The sequence below is a fragment of the Colletotrichum paranaense genome (assembly GCF_030867605.1).
Source record: "Colletotrichum paranaense strain IMI 384185 chromosome Unknown Scaffold_3.1, whole genome shotgun sequence".
Lineage (NCBI taxonomy): Eukaryota > Fungi > Ascomycota > Sordariomycetes > Glomerellales > Glomerellaceae > Colletotrichum > Colletotrichum paranaense.
The window spans coordinates 567,384-582,950 of NW_026848961.1; the positions used below are offsets into that span (position 1 = coordinate 567,384).

A 15,567-nucleotide genomic window follows, 5' to 3' on the forward strand; every position below is an offset into this window, starting at 1 on the left:
AATTTTATCTAGACCGTCGCTGTACTGCTGCACTTTCACATGCGTCCCATTTGACCAGTTTCCTGCATCGCACAGGCAGTGCCCTTCCGAAACTCTGAAAGCCTGACGTGAAATGTCGGAGCTAGGTCGCTGCAACTTATGAGGTCTAGCTGGAGAGGGTCATAGCTGAATCGATTTTGGGTGTTATATTAGGATCCTTGGAGTTGCTACAAGCTTCACCTCAATAACCTGCGTGAGTCTTTGAGAGAAGGCGATTCGAGAATAGAGGCCAACCTCACCTTCCGCGCTATCGGTGACGTCGGTGAAGAGCCTCGGTGTGCGAATTTGCTGTAGCGACCCTGAGCCCCACCAACCCCCTTTGTCTGTGCATTCTCTCGGTAGTCGTTGCTCTGTCAACAGCAAACAAGCCTGGGCCCCTTCGCACCCCCTTCATCTCACAAGCGAGCCCAAAATGGGGTTTTGCTAGACATCCTATCGAAATATCAATCAATTGACGATTTACCTCACCTTAGTTTTCGCGCTTCCAACACTTGCAAACCAAACGTAACCTCTTCTAGCTTTTTTGGAGTTCGCGCACAATGACGCCGTTGTCACCGACAAACGAATCAAGACTGAACACTGCAACAACCCTGACTGAAGAGGCAACAAGCCGCGGTTTCTTTGAGCACTGCGAAGTGGTCCACTCCCGCACTGAGACAACCACGAGCGGCGGTAATGAGAGCGGCAGCGACAGCTCCTCCACCACCACAACCACAACCAACACCACAATCACCTCTTCGAACTCCGTAGACGACAACGCCCGAGACCAGGAGAACATGCCACCTTCTCCCTCGGATTCCTCGCCGTCGCCGCCGCCCTCTGCGCCGGCGACGGCAATCAAGCCGCAGCGCCACTCACGCGTCATGTCTGGCACCGCACCCTCACCGCTCAAGCTACTCGCCGGCTCCGAGACAACGGAAAAGCAAGCGCGGAGCCCGCTTCGCAAGACAGTAATCTCGCCTGACGGCGTCAAACGCTTCCCTATCAGAGTCAGCAACCCGTCAGTCGAGCCCGCGTCACGCTCCATCTCTCCTCCGACCGTATCTCCTCCGCCTCGCGAACGCACAATCAGTCTTGAAGACGCCATGCGCGACAACGAGGGCTTGAAGCACGCTATTCAGATATTCGAGGACGATGATACGGAGCTGGAGAATGACGAGACCATTGGCGGCGACACGACCACTATGAGCGCGGGCGAGGGTGACGGAGACCACCCCGACTTGGGACACGCGGGCTACGAGGACCAGAGCAGTCTCGCCAATCCCGACGAGTCGATGATGAGTGCATTCAGCACCTTCTCTGCCGTTCCCAATCTGACCATGTTCGCGAAACTGGGTCAGTCTCCCACAAAGTACGCGAGCGTCAGCGGTATGACCCCGCGAGGGAGGCCAGAGACCGTGCACGAGCAGCAGGAGACTCCAAGGCGGCATTCGGGACAGGACTCTGATGGCAACACTACCAATCTATTGGAATTCACGGCCAGCCAGCGATTCCCGCACAAATCGCCGTCCAGGCGAGGCAACACCTCACCCTCCAGAGCAAACCCTAATGCCACTCCGGCCCGCCAAATGTCGAACCTCCTCGACTTTGACATTCCCGCCCTGCCTACTCCCCGCAGCATCCCGACCATTACACCCAGAGAACTCGAAAGTCTAAAGTCGAATTTCCTGTCCGAAATCAGCAGCCTCAAAGCATCGCTATTGGGTAAGGAGGCGGAGGTGACCTCTCTGAAGACGGCTGTAGGCGATGCGGAAAAACGAGTCGGCGAGAGCTTGGAGCAGGCCCGTGAAGAGCGGACGATGCGAGAGCAGGTCGCCGAAGAGAAGGAGATGTGGGAGAAGAGCAGTCGCGAGATGGAAAAGGTCCTCCGGAGCGTAAAGGAGGAAATTGTCCACACGCAGCAGGAGCGCGAGGAGCTCGAATCCAAGCTTGCAGAGAGTGAGGGACGACGCGAGGCCGCCGAGACTATGGCTCAGGAGGCCGAGAGTAAGCTGGCGAGTTTCCGCGCCGGCAAGTCCACTGACGACAAGCCCTCCTCGCCCAGGGGCGGTGCGGCCGCGACCTCCAAGGAGGTTGAGATTGCGGTGGAGCGCGTGGCCCGCGAGCTGCACGCTCTCTACAAGGGCAAGCACGAGACCAAGGTTGCGGCGCTCAAGAAGAGCTACGAGACCCGCTGGGAGAAGAAGGTGCGCGAGCTGGAGGTCAAGATTGAGGAGCTCACCGAGGAGAACGACAAGATCCGCCGAGACAGCACCATCACTCGCGTCGATCCCGCTCAGGTCGCCGCCGAAGAGGAGTTCAAGGCCCAAGCCGTCCGCGACTCGGCCCACATCAAGGAGCTCAGCGCCGACGTCCACAGGCTTGAGGCCGTCGTCATGTCGGTCAAGAGAGACAACTCGGAGCTTCGCGACCTCCTCGCCCAGGAGCGCGTCGAGAAGGGTGAGCTGGTTCAGCTCGCCGAAGAGATGATGGCGATCCAGAACGCCGCGCCTCCGCCGCCAACCCCGGCGCCCAAGCCCGCGCCGACACCCGTTGCCTCGCGGACACCCGGTCCCCCGGTTAGAAGCCACACGGAGAACAACTTCCGCAGCAGCATCGGCCGCAGCTCGGGCCTTAAGGCGCCCGGATCCATTGCCGCGCGTGGCTCCCTTCACGAGCGTAACGGTAGCGCTGGTCCCGCCACCAAGGGCCTTCCGAGACCCAGGCCGATGAGTGAGTTCGGGCCCCGGAGCGGCATCATGAGCTCGATCGAGAAAATGGGTAACTATCGCGGACGCGGGGACTAGAAGACCCAGTCGTCTTGATGAACAAACGGCCTCCTTTTGGAATTGGTTGGTAATACCATACCTACCTTTTCTTCTATTTTCTTTTCTTAATTTCTAAATTTACCCACGAAACGAACGAAACCAAACGATGAACGGAACAAAGCATTACAGTGGCGGATGGAGAGTGAAAGACAGCAACTGTCTGAGTGGAGTGAAGATGATGAGGGGAAAGCAAGGAGAGAAGAAGCAGAGGAAGAAGACGAAGAGCATTGACGTAACGAACTGGCGTCTACGGGGTCCTGTCTTTCCGGGCTTTTTTGCTTTGGTTATTTCCATGTTTATGGATAACAGGGCTTTTGTTTATTTGTTCCAACTCCCCTAAAATGACACTGAAATGACTATAAGGGAAAAAAGGGACACGAAACGAGAGGCGGTGGCGTTTTTGTTAATCTTGGTTGGAGACGTTCTTGTTGTTGTTTAATGGGCGACGACCGTTACACTTCCCCTCCCCCTTTTTCGTGTTGGAGTTTTGACCATACCTGTTGGACGAGTTAAACTCCACGTTCTGGAACCCAACACCCTTTCTTCTACCATAACTCTTTGAATTGGTAATGTTCAGTTTTTTTATTGCACATATTCAACTTTTCTCCCTCTCTATCTCTCGTGTGTGTGTGTGTGTACGTGTTATGTGTTGCGTATTGGGGGTGGTGTGGGCAGATGAGGATGTGAGTCTGAGTGTGGATGTAAGGCGAACTACAAGTACGCCTTTTCTGGCTATTGTCTAATCTCTCGGGCCTGGTGCCTCGCGGCGGCGGTGCTGTGTGTATCTGTCTTGTATGTTTTTTTATGGATACGTGAAGTCCGCATGACGGTGCCGTCTCTTGTTTTTCGGGAAAGATGGGACTGCTGAGGTGGTCTGCGAGCTCATGGGATGACGAACGATTTGGAGATCCTGCCATGGGATGGATGGTTGGCGTCTGGAGATCCGATCGATAGTGTTATTGTCGCGGGATGAGGTGGAGATGGTGGTTATTAGCTTCTTGAGGACGTAGTTAGGCGGAAATTGGAAACTGTGCACGAAAGATGGACGAATGGATGCTTGTGTGTGTGTGTTGTATTTCTGTGCCCTCCATCTATCTTTGTGATGTGAGATGGCGAAGTTTCTACGATGGGGACAACGCACATTGCGAGATCCCGTCTGCCGATCTGTTTCCCTGGTAAATACAAGCCCATCCGAACACCAGGTGAGGGAGGTTCTTGACGTTGACCTGGAATAAGTATACACGTGCAGGCTGTGGAAAGGCATCCCGAAGTCTTGATATCAAATATCTGGCTTCAATAGAAAGCAACTGTACTAATGACTGACTGTGCATCGCAATGTTAGTTCATAGACATGTTTGCACGCCTACGACACGCCTGTCTGTCTTTTTGATATGATGATGGCCGGCCTTGTTCATGATACGCAGTCGGTCAGACGCAGAAAAGGAAGTTCATGAGGCGGGAATGCACTTCGTGCACCCGTTTGAATGCTAATTTAATAATCTGAAATCATCATGTACAGAGGAATGAGCGCCAAAAGTAAAAGATTCCGAAACCGAGAATCGAACTCGGGGCTATGCCTAACCTCCCACAGGGATGAGAGGGCATCATGTTGGCCACTACACCATATCGGATGTGGATGTCTATTGTCCGAAAAAACTCAAATAAGTACCTTAGCGGTCCCACCATCGCCCACGATGTACGCGCAAACTGCAGTTTTCTCCGCCAGTACATGGCATTCCTGTCCTAAGATACTTGAATAATTTGGACAACAATATTCAGTAAATTTGTTCCCGTTCTCATGGAAAGGTCATGCTCGCGTGCAGGACGAAAGTTCTTCGACCAGGATGTCGGAAGAGCAAACCTAGATGATGGGGGACATTGACGACGGAGGGAGATCGATGGTTCAGCATGCTGAACCTCATACTCTACAGTTCACGATTCCTTTGAGTGATTGGAAAGAGGAAAATTTCCTCCAGAAATTTAGCTCGGGAATGATAGATACTCAGCAAAAGAATTATGACCTCTTAGCTCATGGGAATACATGTTAGTCGAAACCGCATACTAATAACTTCGGATAACATGATGATGCTCACCCTCCGACTTCCCGTCATCACGTGAAGCCGCGGTGCTTCGAATTGACTTGATTTCGTGCATCTTTTTCCCGTAAGGAAACATGGCTCTTTGGTGTTCCTCGTCCCTATGCACCCTCGACGTCAGGGATGAGATGGCCGTGAGGTCGAATCGCGTGGTATGTTCAAAGCACAGTTAGCTTTCCGTGCTATCAAGGCTAGATAACTTGATAGAGCAGCCGTATTCTTACCAAGCTAGCTAGAAATAAGTCGTGGGGCGCTGAAACGTGCGGCCTCTGCGTCCGTCGCCTGGCATCATCCAACATGAAGCCACAAAGGAGTAGAGGAAATGATCCTATATGTAAGTAGCTGCGACATAGCCATCATACTGTTGCAGATAACTTAGAACATCTCTATTTGTGAGAGTCTGGGAGGTTCATGTGAGCCCGCCGCTATGGCTCTTCCTGAACGTTGTACATTACGCTATATATACGACATACCCATCTTAATCCAGTGGGTTCTTCGAACCAGTTCGAGTTCATCACGAGGTGGTCCGACCTGTACTCACCCGTGAGAATCGCCTTTGCAGTGCCAGCCACCACAGCATATTTCAAATAAGTCTAGCCATATCTGTTTCCGTACACGATCCTACGTCACTCGCGACTTCCCCTCGTATTCTCTAGTGTAGTCGAGATGAATACTCATTCAGAGATGAGTGGTGAACACTGGTGGTTAGGATTTCTTGATCTGGAAGTGACAACCACATGTTTATCATCTCTTACATTTTAGAACTGGTTGGAACTAGGTTCAGAGAAATAAAGGACCATTATGCTGGTCTCTCTGCAGATCCAAAAATCTCACATCCTGCCAAAGAGACGCTTGTAAGATGGAACAGACTGACATTGCTTAAATAGGTATGCCGGAAATGCCAATGTCTGAGAAGTACAAGGCACGGAGTAGACACATGAGTGAGACTATATGGCGGCAAGAGGCACTCTTGGTCAAGTTTGCATAGTCACCACAGAGTCGCCTTATGAGGCACTACGAGATTTATTTCGAATATACACAAGGATCCGTGTCGACTCAAACATGGCATAGAAAAAGTCAGGCAAAGATACGAAAACCGACAGAATCATCTACCAAATACCATCTCACGAAGATAAGGGCAACTAAGAGGAAATATCTTGTTGCCTACTTATCCGTCTTCGACAGAGTCACGAGCGAGCAGATGGTTAACGTATCAGGCAAGAACAACTTTACATGAAGTCCATCACTGCTTCCTGACCATGCCAGCAAAAGTGTGCGCCAAGCACTCTAAACACATCACCACACCACCAAAATTGGCTTCCCACACACACTTAGTAGTAACAAAGCCTTGTCTGTCACCCACCTAGAAAGCTTGGCTCTAAAGTCCCATACCCTTCCATGCCACCCCCTCCAAGGCCCTCTCCACTCTCAGCCGCAAGAAAATAAGAACCATCTGTCTCCTGCAACCTTCCTGCAGGAACCCCCTTTCTTCTCGTATAATTCTTCCTTGGTGAACTTAGCCCCAAATGTCTCACCTACCTGTAGGCAGATGCGAAAATCCCGTAAAACGTCTACGTCGAATGGTGAGACCAGGGATAGACAGCGGCAGATCTGCAGAGCTGCATGTCATATCCCGCAGTACATCAAGGAAAAAGGAGCTGCCCAACGACACGGTGTGTCCGAAGTTCGAGTGACAAGCTATCAGCCTTACGCCCGAGAAGAACCGTGGAGGGTGCAGAGAGATAGCTCGTGTGGAGACCAGAGCAAAGAAAAGACGAATTGGGTGTGAGGCAGATGTCATCGAGCCCGCTGTCCGGGCCTGCATTACGGACGTAAATCTGACAACGTCAAATCGGGAACTCGCCGTACAACATGAGCAAAATTGCTTAAGCTGAGCATCCATTATAGCCGACTGTCCAGTTGAAAAAGAAACAAGTACGGCCCAGCCTCCCCCTGCCGAGTAACATTTCCTCAGATTCTAATTTCAACCTCTCCTTTACACGGCATCATTCGACTCTTACCTCATCTCCCATATCTTCCAGTACCATCTAGTCCATAAGACTGGTCGGGCAACCAGCCGCCAATCCATGGCAACGTACGTAGCAATCTCTTAAATGATCAGAGTGACACCTCTCCGTACGCGACGTAAGATCGGGCCGCATCGGCGGAACACACATACACGCAGACGGTCTTCTTCCCGAGATGTCGTCGTCCACGGTTCTCTATTTCTCGGAAGCCCGGGCGTCCGGGACGACACCACCGTGCACCGCGGGGGGTGGGGGGAGGAGGAAGCGGGGTGGCACCGTGCTGCTGCCTGGTGCTCGGAAGGCGACTCTACACGGAGAAGAAGACCGAATCGGATCTTGAGCGCCGGCGCGATGGGAACGATCAATTTTCCAGCTTTTCCAGCCTCCCAAAGTTCAAGCTCATTCCCATACTACCTGACTTGAGCCCCCCCCAGGTTTAATCGTGTATCTTGATTTCGTGATCCTGATGTTCATCTGAGGTGGTATCTTCTCGTACCATCTTCAAGGTGCCTGGAAACGTCTCCATCACTGGGAAGTTGTCGCTAAACCAGAACGCATAATACGGATGTTGGATGGAGACAAGAATTGAGACTACTAGAATATAATGCGACTCTCTGTAGGTATATCAGATTAGCTCTGTGGAGAGATTCCTCAAACCCCGACTACGCCACTTGGATGGATAGGAAATTATAACGCCCCTCTTCTTCTTCTATAGCTTCGTGAACAAGAATGCTGAACTGCTGTATTGCGTCTACGCGACTGGTAACATGCAAATCCAGGCAACACTTCCCCGTAGCTTCGATGTTACAGCACTAAGATCAGAACGACGCTCGCGAGTGTGACGTGGGGGGTTGGAAGCGGTGGGATGCCAATTGCTACCATGTCCATTCTGCCTGTGCAGCAAAGCTGTCTGTAGCCTCCTCTCCTCTCCTACCCTCCAAGCTCGTATCTCCAGTATAACTCTCTCTTCCTCTCTGATCTCCAAACCAAGGTGGTAACACTCATCCCTCTCTCTCGATGGAATGAGATCGGAAGGGGTGGGCAGGGTAGCTTTCTTGCACTTTACCACAATAAACATCTGAATGGTCCCATCCCATTAAATCTCGGCAGTTGAGGGCCTTGGCAGGGCCAAAGAAAAACAAAAGTATATTGGAAACATGGGAAGAACGTGGCTAAACGGATCCTTGATCATCTCCCGGAAAAAAAGTTGCGCAGTACGGCATGCTATCATTCATGTCATTGTGCCTGTTTGTTTTTGCAATCCATTGGGCGGGTTGATTAGTCGTGCGTTCGCGGCTGTAAGGCGGTTTGTTTTTCTTATTCTTGTCTCGTTTCTTTTTCTATCCCGTCCTTCCATCTCCATGTGCCCCCCCTCCTCCGCGGGCCGTTGTACACGGGCACAGCCGAGCTATGCTTATGCTAGGTCAAGGGGTTGGGCTCCATTATGTTTTGGCAGCTGGTAACGCTCAATCTTGATATCGTGTTTCGTATTGAAATGTTGGGCTTGAGAAGGGGGAAAGGGTCCTCTTGATCCCCCCTTTGAACCGAAAGGAAATTGGAGGATGTCAAATTATTACGTTGTTCGAAATATCAGCCGGCAACGCACACAGTGTTGACAAAGTTGGGAAGACGAGATTGTGATAATCTGGATGCGAAAGTAAGACAGATTAGATGTGTAACTCTGTTGTTATGCCGCCAAATGGTCTTGGAAGTCTTCTAGCGCGCTTTCTGGTGTTTCGAGGCCTCTGCTTCCGGCACGAGTTAATCATCCCAAGGCCGTCCGGTGATATGTAGCACCGGCTTCAACGTCAGCTCCAAGCACCCCCTGGGCCGGGGAGAATAAGACTCGTTACCGGGTGATGGCTTTTGGGTCTAGGGGAGTGCCATTTCGCCGCGCGTGTTTCAAGATAGCGACCCTAAGCTCGTGGCTGCGATTCCCTCCGCGCCTCGTGTGATGACTGACGGAGTCAACGCACCGAGGCAGGCAGGCAGGGCAGAGTTGCAGCACTTCTGATAGACGCAGCCCCGTACTTCTTTGGGACACTCAGTCTAAGCTGTGCCGTGAGCCGCGATAGACTCACACTTTGGAAAAGGTTCTGAAACCAAACGATCTTGTAGCCTCCGCTAGCTGAGCGATGGGCATTGAACTGGGCTGGGAGGCCGTCCCAGACTTTCGTCTCCTAATGCCTCCAGACCCCCACCCTCGTGAACTTCAGCGTAGACACGTCACACTGCTGTGCATATGGATCATAAGGACGGCGACCATGTCGGCTTGTCCATAGAGTTTGTCAGTTTCTCAAACATCTGTTTCCCGAGGCCTAGTGTGATTGGGTTGACCGTCTCCTGCCGACGTCTGGCAATGGAGATATATTTGGATCACGACAAGTGAATGCCGAGGACACACGAAAGGGCGGGGAGTCGTCCGATTGGATGGCTTCAATTTCCACGTCGTGTTTGCTTTCTATCCGGGCGTGGGGGACAGACAGCGGGAATCGAGGCGTCTCGTTGCTTCCATCCATACAGTGTGACGGCATAGACAAAGCTGTAGACAGCCTATTTTTTGTGTCATTTGGGAATTTAGGAGGTTACTGTTCTTTATTTAGCCTCACCGAATTAAAGACACGGCGAGAATAAGACAATTGGTGACAAGACCTGATTTTGGAAATTGTAGTTCTCAATTTCTTCGATAATATGTTGGCTTCAGAGGTGGAGCGTCTCGAGACGTCGTTCCGTTCAAGTAGAATGGCAGCGGTAGAAAAATGGTAAATAATGAAATTGTTGGCCAAGAATTCAATTTCGTGAGTTCTGGCTGTATCAACTCGACTTGAACCTCCTCCGGCTTATGGTCGTTGAATGCTCAAACACTGACCTGGACATGAGTGCTTCAGCCCTTGGAGTGACAGCGAACCCATCCTCAATTGTGACGAAGGCCGAGGGAAAAGCAACTTGACACAGGGGACGTGAAAAAAGCAATCAGTTTGTCGGCCGGATGCTGGCCTGATTCGGCCCTGATCATTGGTCCTCACTGTTTAACTCTATTGTTTTGTATTACTAGAGGATTACCGCAGTATATATAGACGCTACCCTACCCTCGAATTCCGTACTATTTAACCTTAACCCTTTTCTTATTTATCCTTTCTTCTATTCTACCCTCTCCCTTATTAAAAAATCGCTAAAATCGTAATTTCGATAACTTATTAATAAACTAATATTACTATTTAAAAATAAGTAGCTTACGCTCGTATATAAGTATTAAGAATCTTATTATTATAAAAATAATAATAAATATATTAAAATATTTAAAAAAGCTTTTTAATAAACTTCTAATACTATTTAAAATTATAATCTTCGAATTATAAAAAAAAAGCTAAAATATTATATTAATACGGCCCTATTCGTTTTATTAATATTAATAATAATCTTTTTAATATAAAATATATTATTAATATATTATAACTACGTTATTATTTTTTATAAATCGTACTTAACGTTAGCGAGGATTTTAATATTATTTCTTAGTTTATTTATTAAAGCTATTATTATAAGGTTAGTTTAGTTATTAATATTTTAATAAGTATTTTAACTTAATTTAAAAGCTTTTATAGCTCTAAAAAAAAGGCTTTTAAAAGATTTATAATTAGACTTTTTACTTATTATAAGCAAAGCTATTATAATTAAAATTACGGCGTTATAAACCTCGATAATAAATAGTTAGTAATATAGTTATTTTTTTTATAATAAGCTTAAAAAATATTTTAATTTAAGTACTAAGTAAGTATTATATTATTTTATTAAAACTATATTTTTATATTTATAACTCAGAAAGAATTAACTTTCTTCGATAATAAGGTACTTAGATCATTGGTCCTCTCAAATGTTGACCGTTGGTTAGAACGGCTAACTCGAAGACCAGGCTTAGAGGACGTCCCACTAGAGAAGCAGATCATAAGAACGGAGTCTTCATACTCTTGCCTACCGGAACGGCAAAGACTGCCGAAGACGGGATTGCAAAGACCGAATGAGCCCCGGATAAAAGCTGGGCCAATGCATGTTGAACGGGGCCGTGCTGCCGCAGCCGGGAACTAACATGGTGCGGCATCAGGCTCGATACTTTGTTTCGGAAAGCAAGAAGCGCGAGAATCTCATGCGAGCGAGCCTCTTGCGGAGTCCGCCCCGGAAGACTGGATCTGGCACGAGGCTGGTGAGACAGCGGCTCGGCAGAGAGACGGGTTGAGACATGAATGCTTGCATTGTGTATGCTACTCTATGTCCGTAGCAGGTAGGTCGTTCCATGTACGTACGGCCGAAACCGAAGTTTGTGCTACAAACAGTCTTCGAAGCCGTCATGGAAATAAGATGAATGAACTCTTCTTACTTGCACAGACTGTCAACCGCGTATATTGGGCGGTCAAACGCAGCCACAGTCACAATAGCTTAATGACGTCGAAGCAACTGGTCCGGGCGTCTCGTCTCGTGATGTTGATGTGCTGCGGAAGCTATTTGGCGAGCACCAAGGCCGACCCTGTTTGCAGGGCGGGCCGCGGTCGCCAGGTCGCGAGAATGGGCCGGATGAGCATATGCAACTGTTGCAAGGGAGAGCAAGCATGATGAAAGTTTTTTCCCTTTCCTTTCGCGTCCCCTCTGTCCCGATTCTCTTTACTGAATCAATAGAAACCCGACAACCAACCACCACCGAGAGAGGTTCGGGGGTGGCTCGGGCAAGGTGAAAACGGCGGTTTGGAGAAGAGATGGAGGGGTCGAAAGGCCGAGCGGTGGTTGGAGAATGTGGGCGTTAGTCCTTGGTGGGTACCGCCTGGATACCTCCGATTGGGCGAAGCGGCCGGCGCCGAGTGGGGTGTCGTTCCGGTACTGCCTTAGCGGCTCCCAATCGTCATCCCATGTCTGGATTCTTCTGTACCTAGGTGATGCCTCAGGCACAAGGAGATCGAGAGTCTGCACTCTGCAGAGAGTGGCAGACAAGCGCAAGGCACGAACTGTGTAAACGTGGACCTCCCGACCCCAGCCGTTCTGGCAGGCATCACGGCATCTACAGGTTCGGTCAGCACCTTGCTGGGCGAGGGATCCGACTTGGTGATGAGAGTGAGAGCGGGCGGTTGGTCTGTGAGGTGCATGCATTACTAGTGTCCATTGTGGGCATCGGTGGGCAACTTTTTGGGAGCCACATCTGAATTGCCCAGTAGAAATCGGGCCAAGGGCTAGGTTTTCAGCAGTGGCATGAGCGGTGCGAGACTGCTGCTGCGAGCGAATGGTCAGCATCGTCAGGCAGAGGTACGGATAGAGGTGGCAGGACTGGTCGCAGGCACGGTTTTCCTTCTCTCTTCTCCGGCACGTGCATGAACGGAAGTACACTTGTACGTCTCCAATTTGTCGCCTGTACTGCGGAAGTTCGTACGCCAACGGCTTCGGTTGCCTCAGATGCTTGTGACTTAGATACATCTTGCGGTGACTGAGACTTCTCTGTTGATGATGCTTGATAACGCGACGTCTGATATACCGTCGGCATGAACTACTAAACCTAGGTCGATAGCTTGGCGGCCAACGAGCTGACGGGACCAGGCACATAAACTGGGGTAGCTACCCTAAGTATCGGTAGAGAACTAGGGTCAGTAGTTTAGATCACATCATCAGGCAATTCATGAAGCGATTTGTGGTGAAGAGATGGTGGTTTGGAGGGACCAGACTGGCCTGGATCTCGGTCTAGGAAAGGGTTGATCTCTTGACTCTTCCAATCGTTGTCAATGGCATGTTTGCCCTGTTATCCTAATTCGAGGTCCAGCTCCGTGTCCAGGCCCGGGACAGCTCCAGTTCCCTCGTCGTCTACTGACCACTAGTCGATTGACCTTGACTAGGGCGGGTCGCAGACAGATACCAGACCGGGGCAAGCAAGCTATGGTCCAGACGGTTAAGCTTGAGCTGGATTTTTGCGATAGTGTGCGCTCGTAGCTGCAGCTGCCAGGTATGTCTGGCTGTCCGCAAATACTAGGCAGGCACGACGATTATTGCTCAACTTCCCAGTTAGTGGTCGCATGGACTCTACCGGGGAGTGAAGCCGCTCGGCGAAGGCAACGAGAAGGTAAACGCCTGGATGACCTAGTATACCACTTGGAGTCACGAAATAAAAGCATCGTGCTCAGTGTCCAGCTTGTACGGTGTATCGAATGAAATGCGAGAGGGCAAGAAACCCCCCCTTGGCGAACATGTATCGGAAGAAATGGAAGAGACGCAGATGCAGATGCAAAGTCTGCCCTTGGAAAGCTGACCAAAATTGGACCAGGTATATTCGTATCGGTGTCGACCGTTCGGACGGGATAGCCTCCGCCACGACGGTGTACCCACCTCATTCGCGAGGAAAAGAACGAACGGTGGCATATGTCTGCCTCGGTCAACTGGGGTGAGACCAACTTTGTTTCTATGTGCCACAATAATTCCGCGTTGACTTTCGAAGATAGCACTGGATAAGATAGAACAAGACGAGTAAATTCAGGGCGAAGGACAAACAACTGTGGGTATGTCACAGTTTCCGTTAGTAAAGAAGTGGTGAACGATCATCGAAGATACCTACGGCATTTAAAAAACTAAAGAAAAAAGCTGCTCTCTGGCGTGTCTGGCCCGCGAGTGTAGCATGTGTGGGTGGGCGGGACTGAGCGGGAAGATGGGCTACTGCGTCAGCGCGGGATGTCTATTGGACCCAATGGAAGACCAGCCGGTTCGTTCTTGAGGACAGCCGCGCTAATGTTGGAAGGAGGAAACATGCAGCTCGCAACCCGCAGCTGCAATCGGAGCCCAAGCCGGCGTGGTGTCGTTGTAGTCCTGACCAGGCAAACGTCACCTTACACAGCGCAGGGAACCCCGTGGGCCGTACCCCTAGCTTGACTCTCGAGAGCTTCTCTCCATTGACATGGTATCCGTAAGTTAGGTAGGAATCTGACCGCGGCGAATGGAGGGTAGGGCGGCAGTGGGCGGTTGGCTGTTGGCATGAGTCCCTGTATCCGCCGAGTCCTCGTCCTCGTCCTTGTCCCCGTCATCCCTCGTCCACAACATACGGGTGCGAAAAGGGTAAATGCACCCATCCGCTGCTGAGCCTCGCCGTATTCTGTGTCGCGGGGTTTGCTCGCCCAGGGCCGGCGCGGCTGGGGCTCCATCTCCATAGCCGTCTGTGTTCCATAACAACGTCCAGATTGAAGGCGGGCTCGCAGCCTCGCTCTTGATTCAAGAACCTAGTGGTAGGTAGGATCTGCGTACATGGAGCGTCGGCAGCTTGGAGACGCTTGTTGTGGCTGGAGCAGATGCTTGGTAATTACCTAGTACCTTGCCTCATGGAATTGTTTCTGCTCCAGCGTCATCGGGTACATCAGCCACATGGCTTGTCGGCGGCCGTCCGGTTGATGGTTTGTGGTTTGTGGTTTACGATTTGCCGTCATGGTTTCAAGCTGGCCAAAAATTCAACGCATACGTCTTGTTATCAATCTGTGACGTGATGTCGGGTACTGTGTACCTTCTTATTGGGGTGAAGTGCGTGCTTGGAGCAACTTGCCAGAAACGGTGTGCGTGATACAAAACCGCAGGAACGATAGGTCAGGTAAAGTAGGTACCTTCCGTGCTTCCTTGTCCGTAGCTGCTGAACAGTGGAATGCTGGTTCCTTCCATTTTTCATGATTAAGGTTGGGGTACGGAGGAGGCATACCAGATACCTGTACGGAGTACGTACTCAATACTGGGGGCTGCCATTGCAGCCTGTCTGCATTTCGCCTGCATCCTGAGGTGTTATTCACAAGCAACCTATTCCTTCTTTCCAAATGGGATGCAACCAGGAACTACTCGCTACCTGCCGCGATTGAACTCGGCGAATCAGAAAATTTGTCCATCATGAAGGGGGAGGGGGTAGGTGGAAAAAGGAAGGCACCACATCACCAGACACATACTGCGTAGGTAAAGCAACTGACAATTGCATTGATATTCATCTCTGGCATCATGATCAGAGAATCACGAGAAGAAGAAAGGCATGCTGCATTCACACAGCCAGTAGAGTTGCCCAAACAATGCCTGATGAATCTATCTCGCTTCACCCTCCCAGGTAATTGTTGTGGTTGTTGTTATTGTTGTTATTTTGAACGAGGCAGTTGCAACTTTGCTGGCTGGCTACCCAAGTTACCTTTGTTTGTTATATCAGGTGCGGATACGTCGCCGCATTCCATCCATCGCTTTCGTGCGCGCGCTTTTTTTTTTTTTTGGTCCCCCGCTGCATACCTATCCGTTCAAATCGTTTCTGACATTCGTACCTACCTTACCTCACCTTACTCACCTTCTCACCTCAAATCCTATTTGTACGTGGTTCCTTCAAACGACATCCCAAACCGGCCAAGGCTGTACATTGCCCACTGTTCCGCCGCCGCTCCTCGGGTTAAGAATTGAAATCTTTTTGCCCGCTGATTCATTCCTTTTCCCCCTCACCACGTCTTTAGACAGAAACACTAACGGTATGTTTACGCATCCATCTCACCTTTGCAATCCCTCCACATCACCCTCGTGTGCTGGACCGAGCGCATACTAGACAGCGTCTTGCTGGTCTTCCGTCGC

General features: G+C 50.3%; 5 protein-coding genes across 5 annotated transcripts; 1 reads left to right on the top strand and 4 right to left on the bottom strand.

The window, feature by feature from the left end:
• Positions 1–578: 578 nt before the first annotated feature.
• Positions 579–2,825, top strand: CPAR01_03730 (uncharacterized protein; the record flags this gene model as incomplete). The annotated part of the gene is made up of 1 exon (XM_060488016.1): positions 579–2,825. One exon carries the CDS (start codon positions 579–581, stop codon positions 2,823–2,825), a length of 2,247 nt encoding a protein of 748 aa, XP_060352222.1.
• Positions 2,826–9,430: 6,605 nt separating this feature from the next.
• Positions 9,431–9,846, bottom strand: CPAR01_03731 (uncharacterized protein; the record flags this gene model as incomplete). The annotated part of the gene is made up of 3 exons (XM_060488017.1): positions 9,431–9,557; positions 9,622–9,774; positions 9,839–9,846. 3 exons carry the CDS (start codon positions 9,844–9,846, stop codon positions 9,431–9,433), a joined length of 288 nt encoding a protein of 95 aa, XP_060352223.1.
• A 1,531-nt stretch (positions 9,847–11,377) lies between these two features.
• On the bottom strand, positions 11,378–11,575 carry CPAR01_03732 (uncharacterized protein; the record flags this gene model as incomplete). The annotated part of the gene is made up of 1 exon (XM_060488018.1): positions 11,378–11,575. One exon carries the CDS (start codon positions 11,573–11,575, stop codon positions 11,378–11,380), a length of 198 nt encoding a protein of 65 aa, XP_060352224.1.
• Positions 11,576–11,625: 50 nt separating this feature from the next.
• On the bottom strand, positions 11,626–12,552 carry CPAR01_03733 (uncharacterized protein; the record flags this gene model as incomplete). Its single annotated transcript, XM_060488019.1, has 1 exon — positions 11,626–12,552. One exon carries the CDS (start codon positions 12,550–12,552, stop codon positions 11,626–11,628), a length of 927 nt encoding a protein of 308 aa, XP_060352225.1.
• A 17-nt stretch (positions 12,553–12,569) lies between these two features.
• On the bottom strand, positions 12,570–14,138 carry CPAR01_03734 (uncharacterized protein; the record flags this gene model as incomplete). Its single annotated transcript, XM_060488020.1, has 2 exons — positions 12,570–12,587; positions 14,034–14,138. The coding sequence occupies 2 exons, from the start codon at positions 14,136–14,138 to the stop codon at positions 12,570–12,572; spliced, it is 123 nt and encodes a 40-aa protein (XP_060352226.1).
• Positions 14,139–15,567: the final 1,429 nt, after the last annotated feature.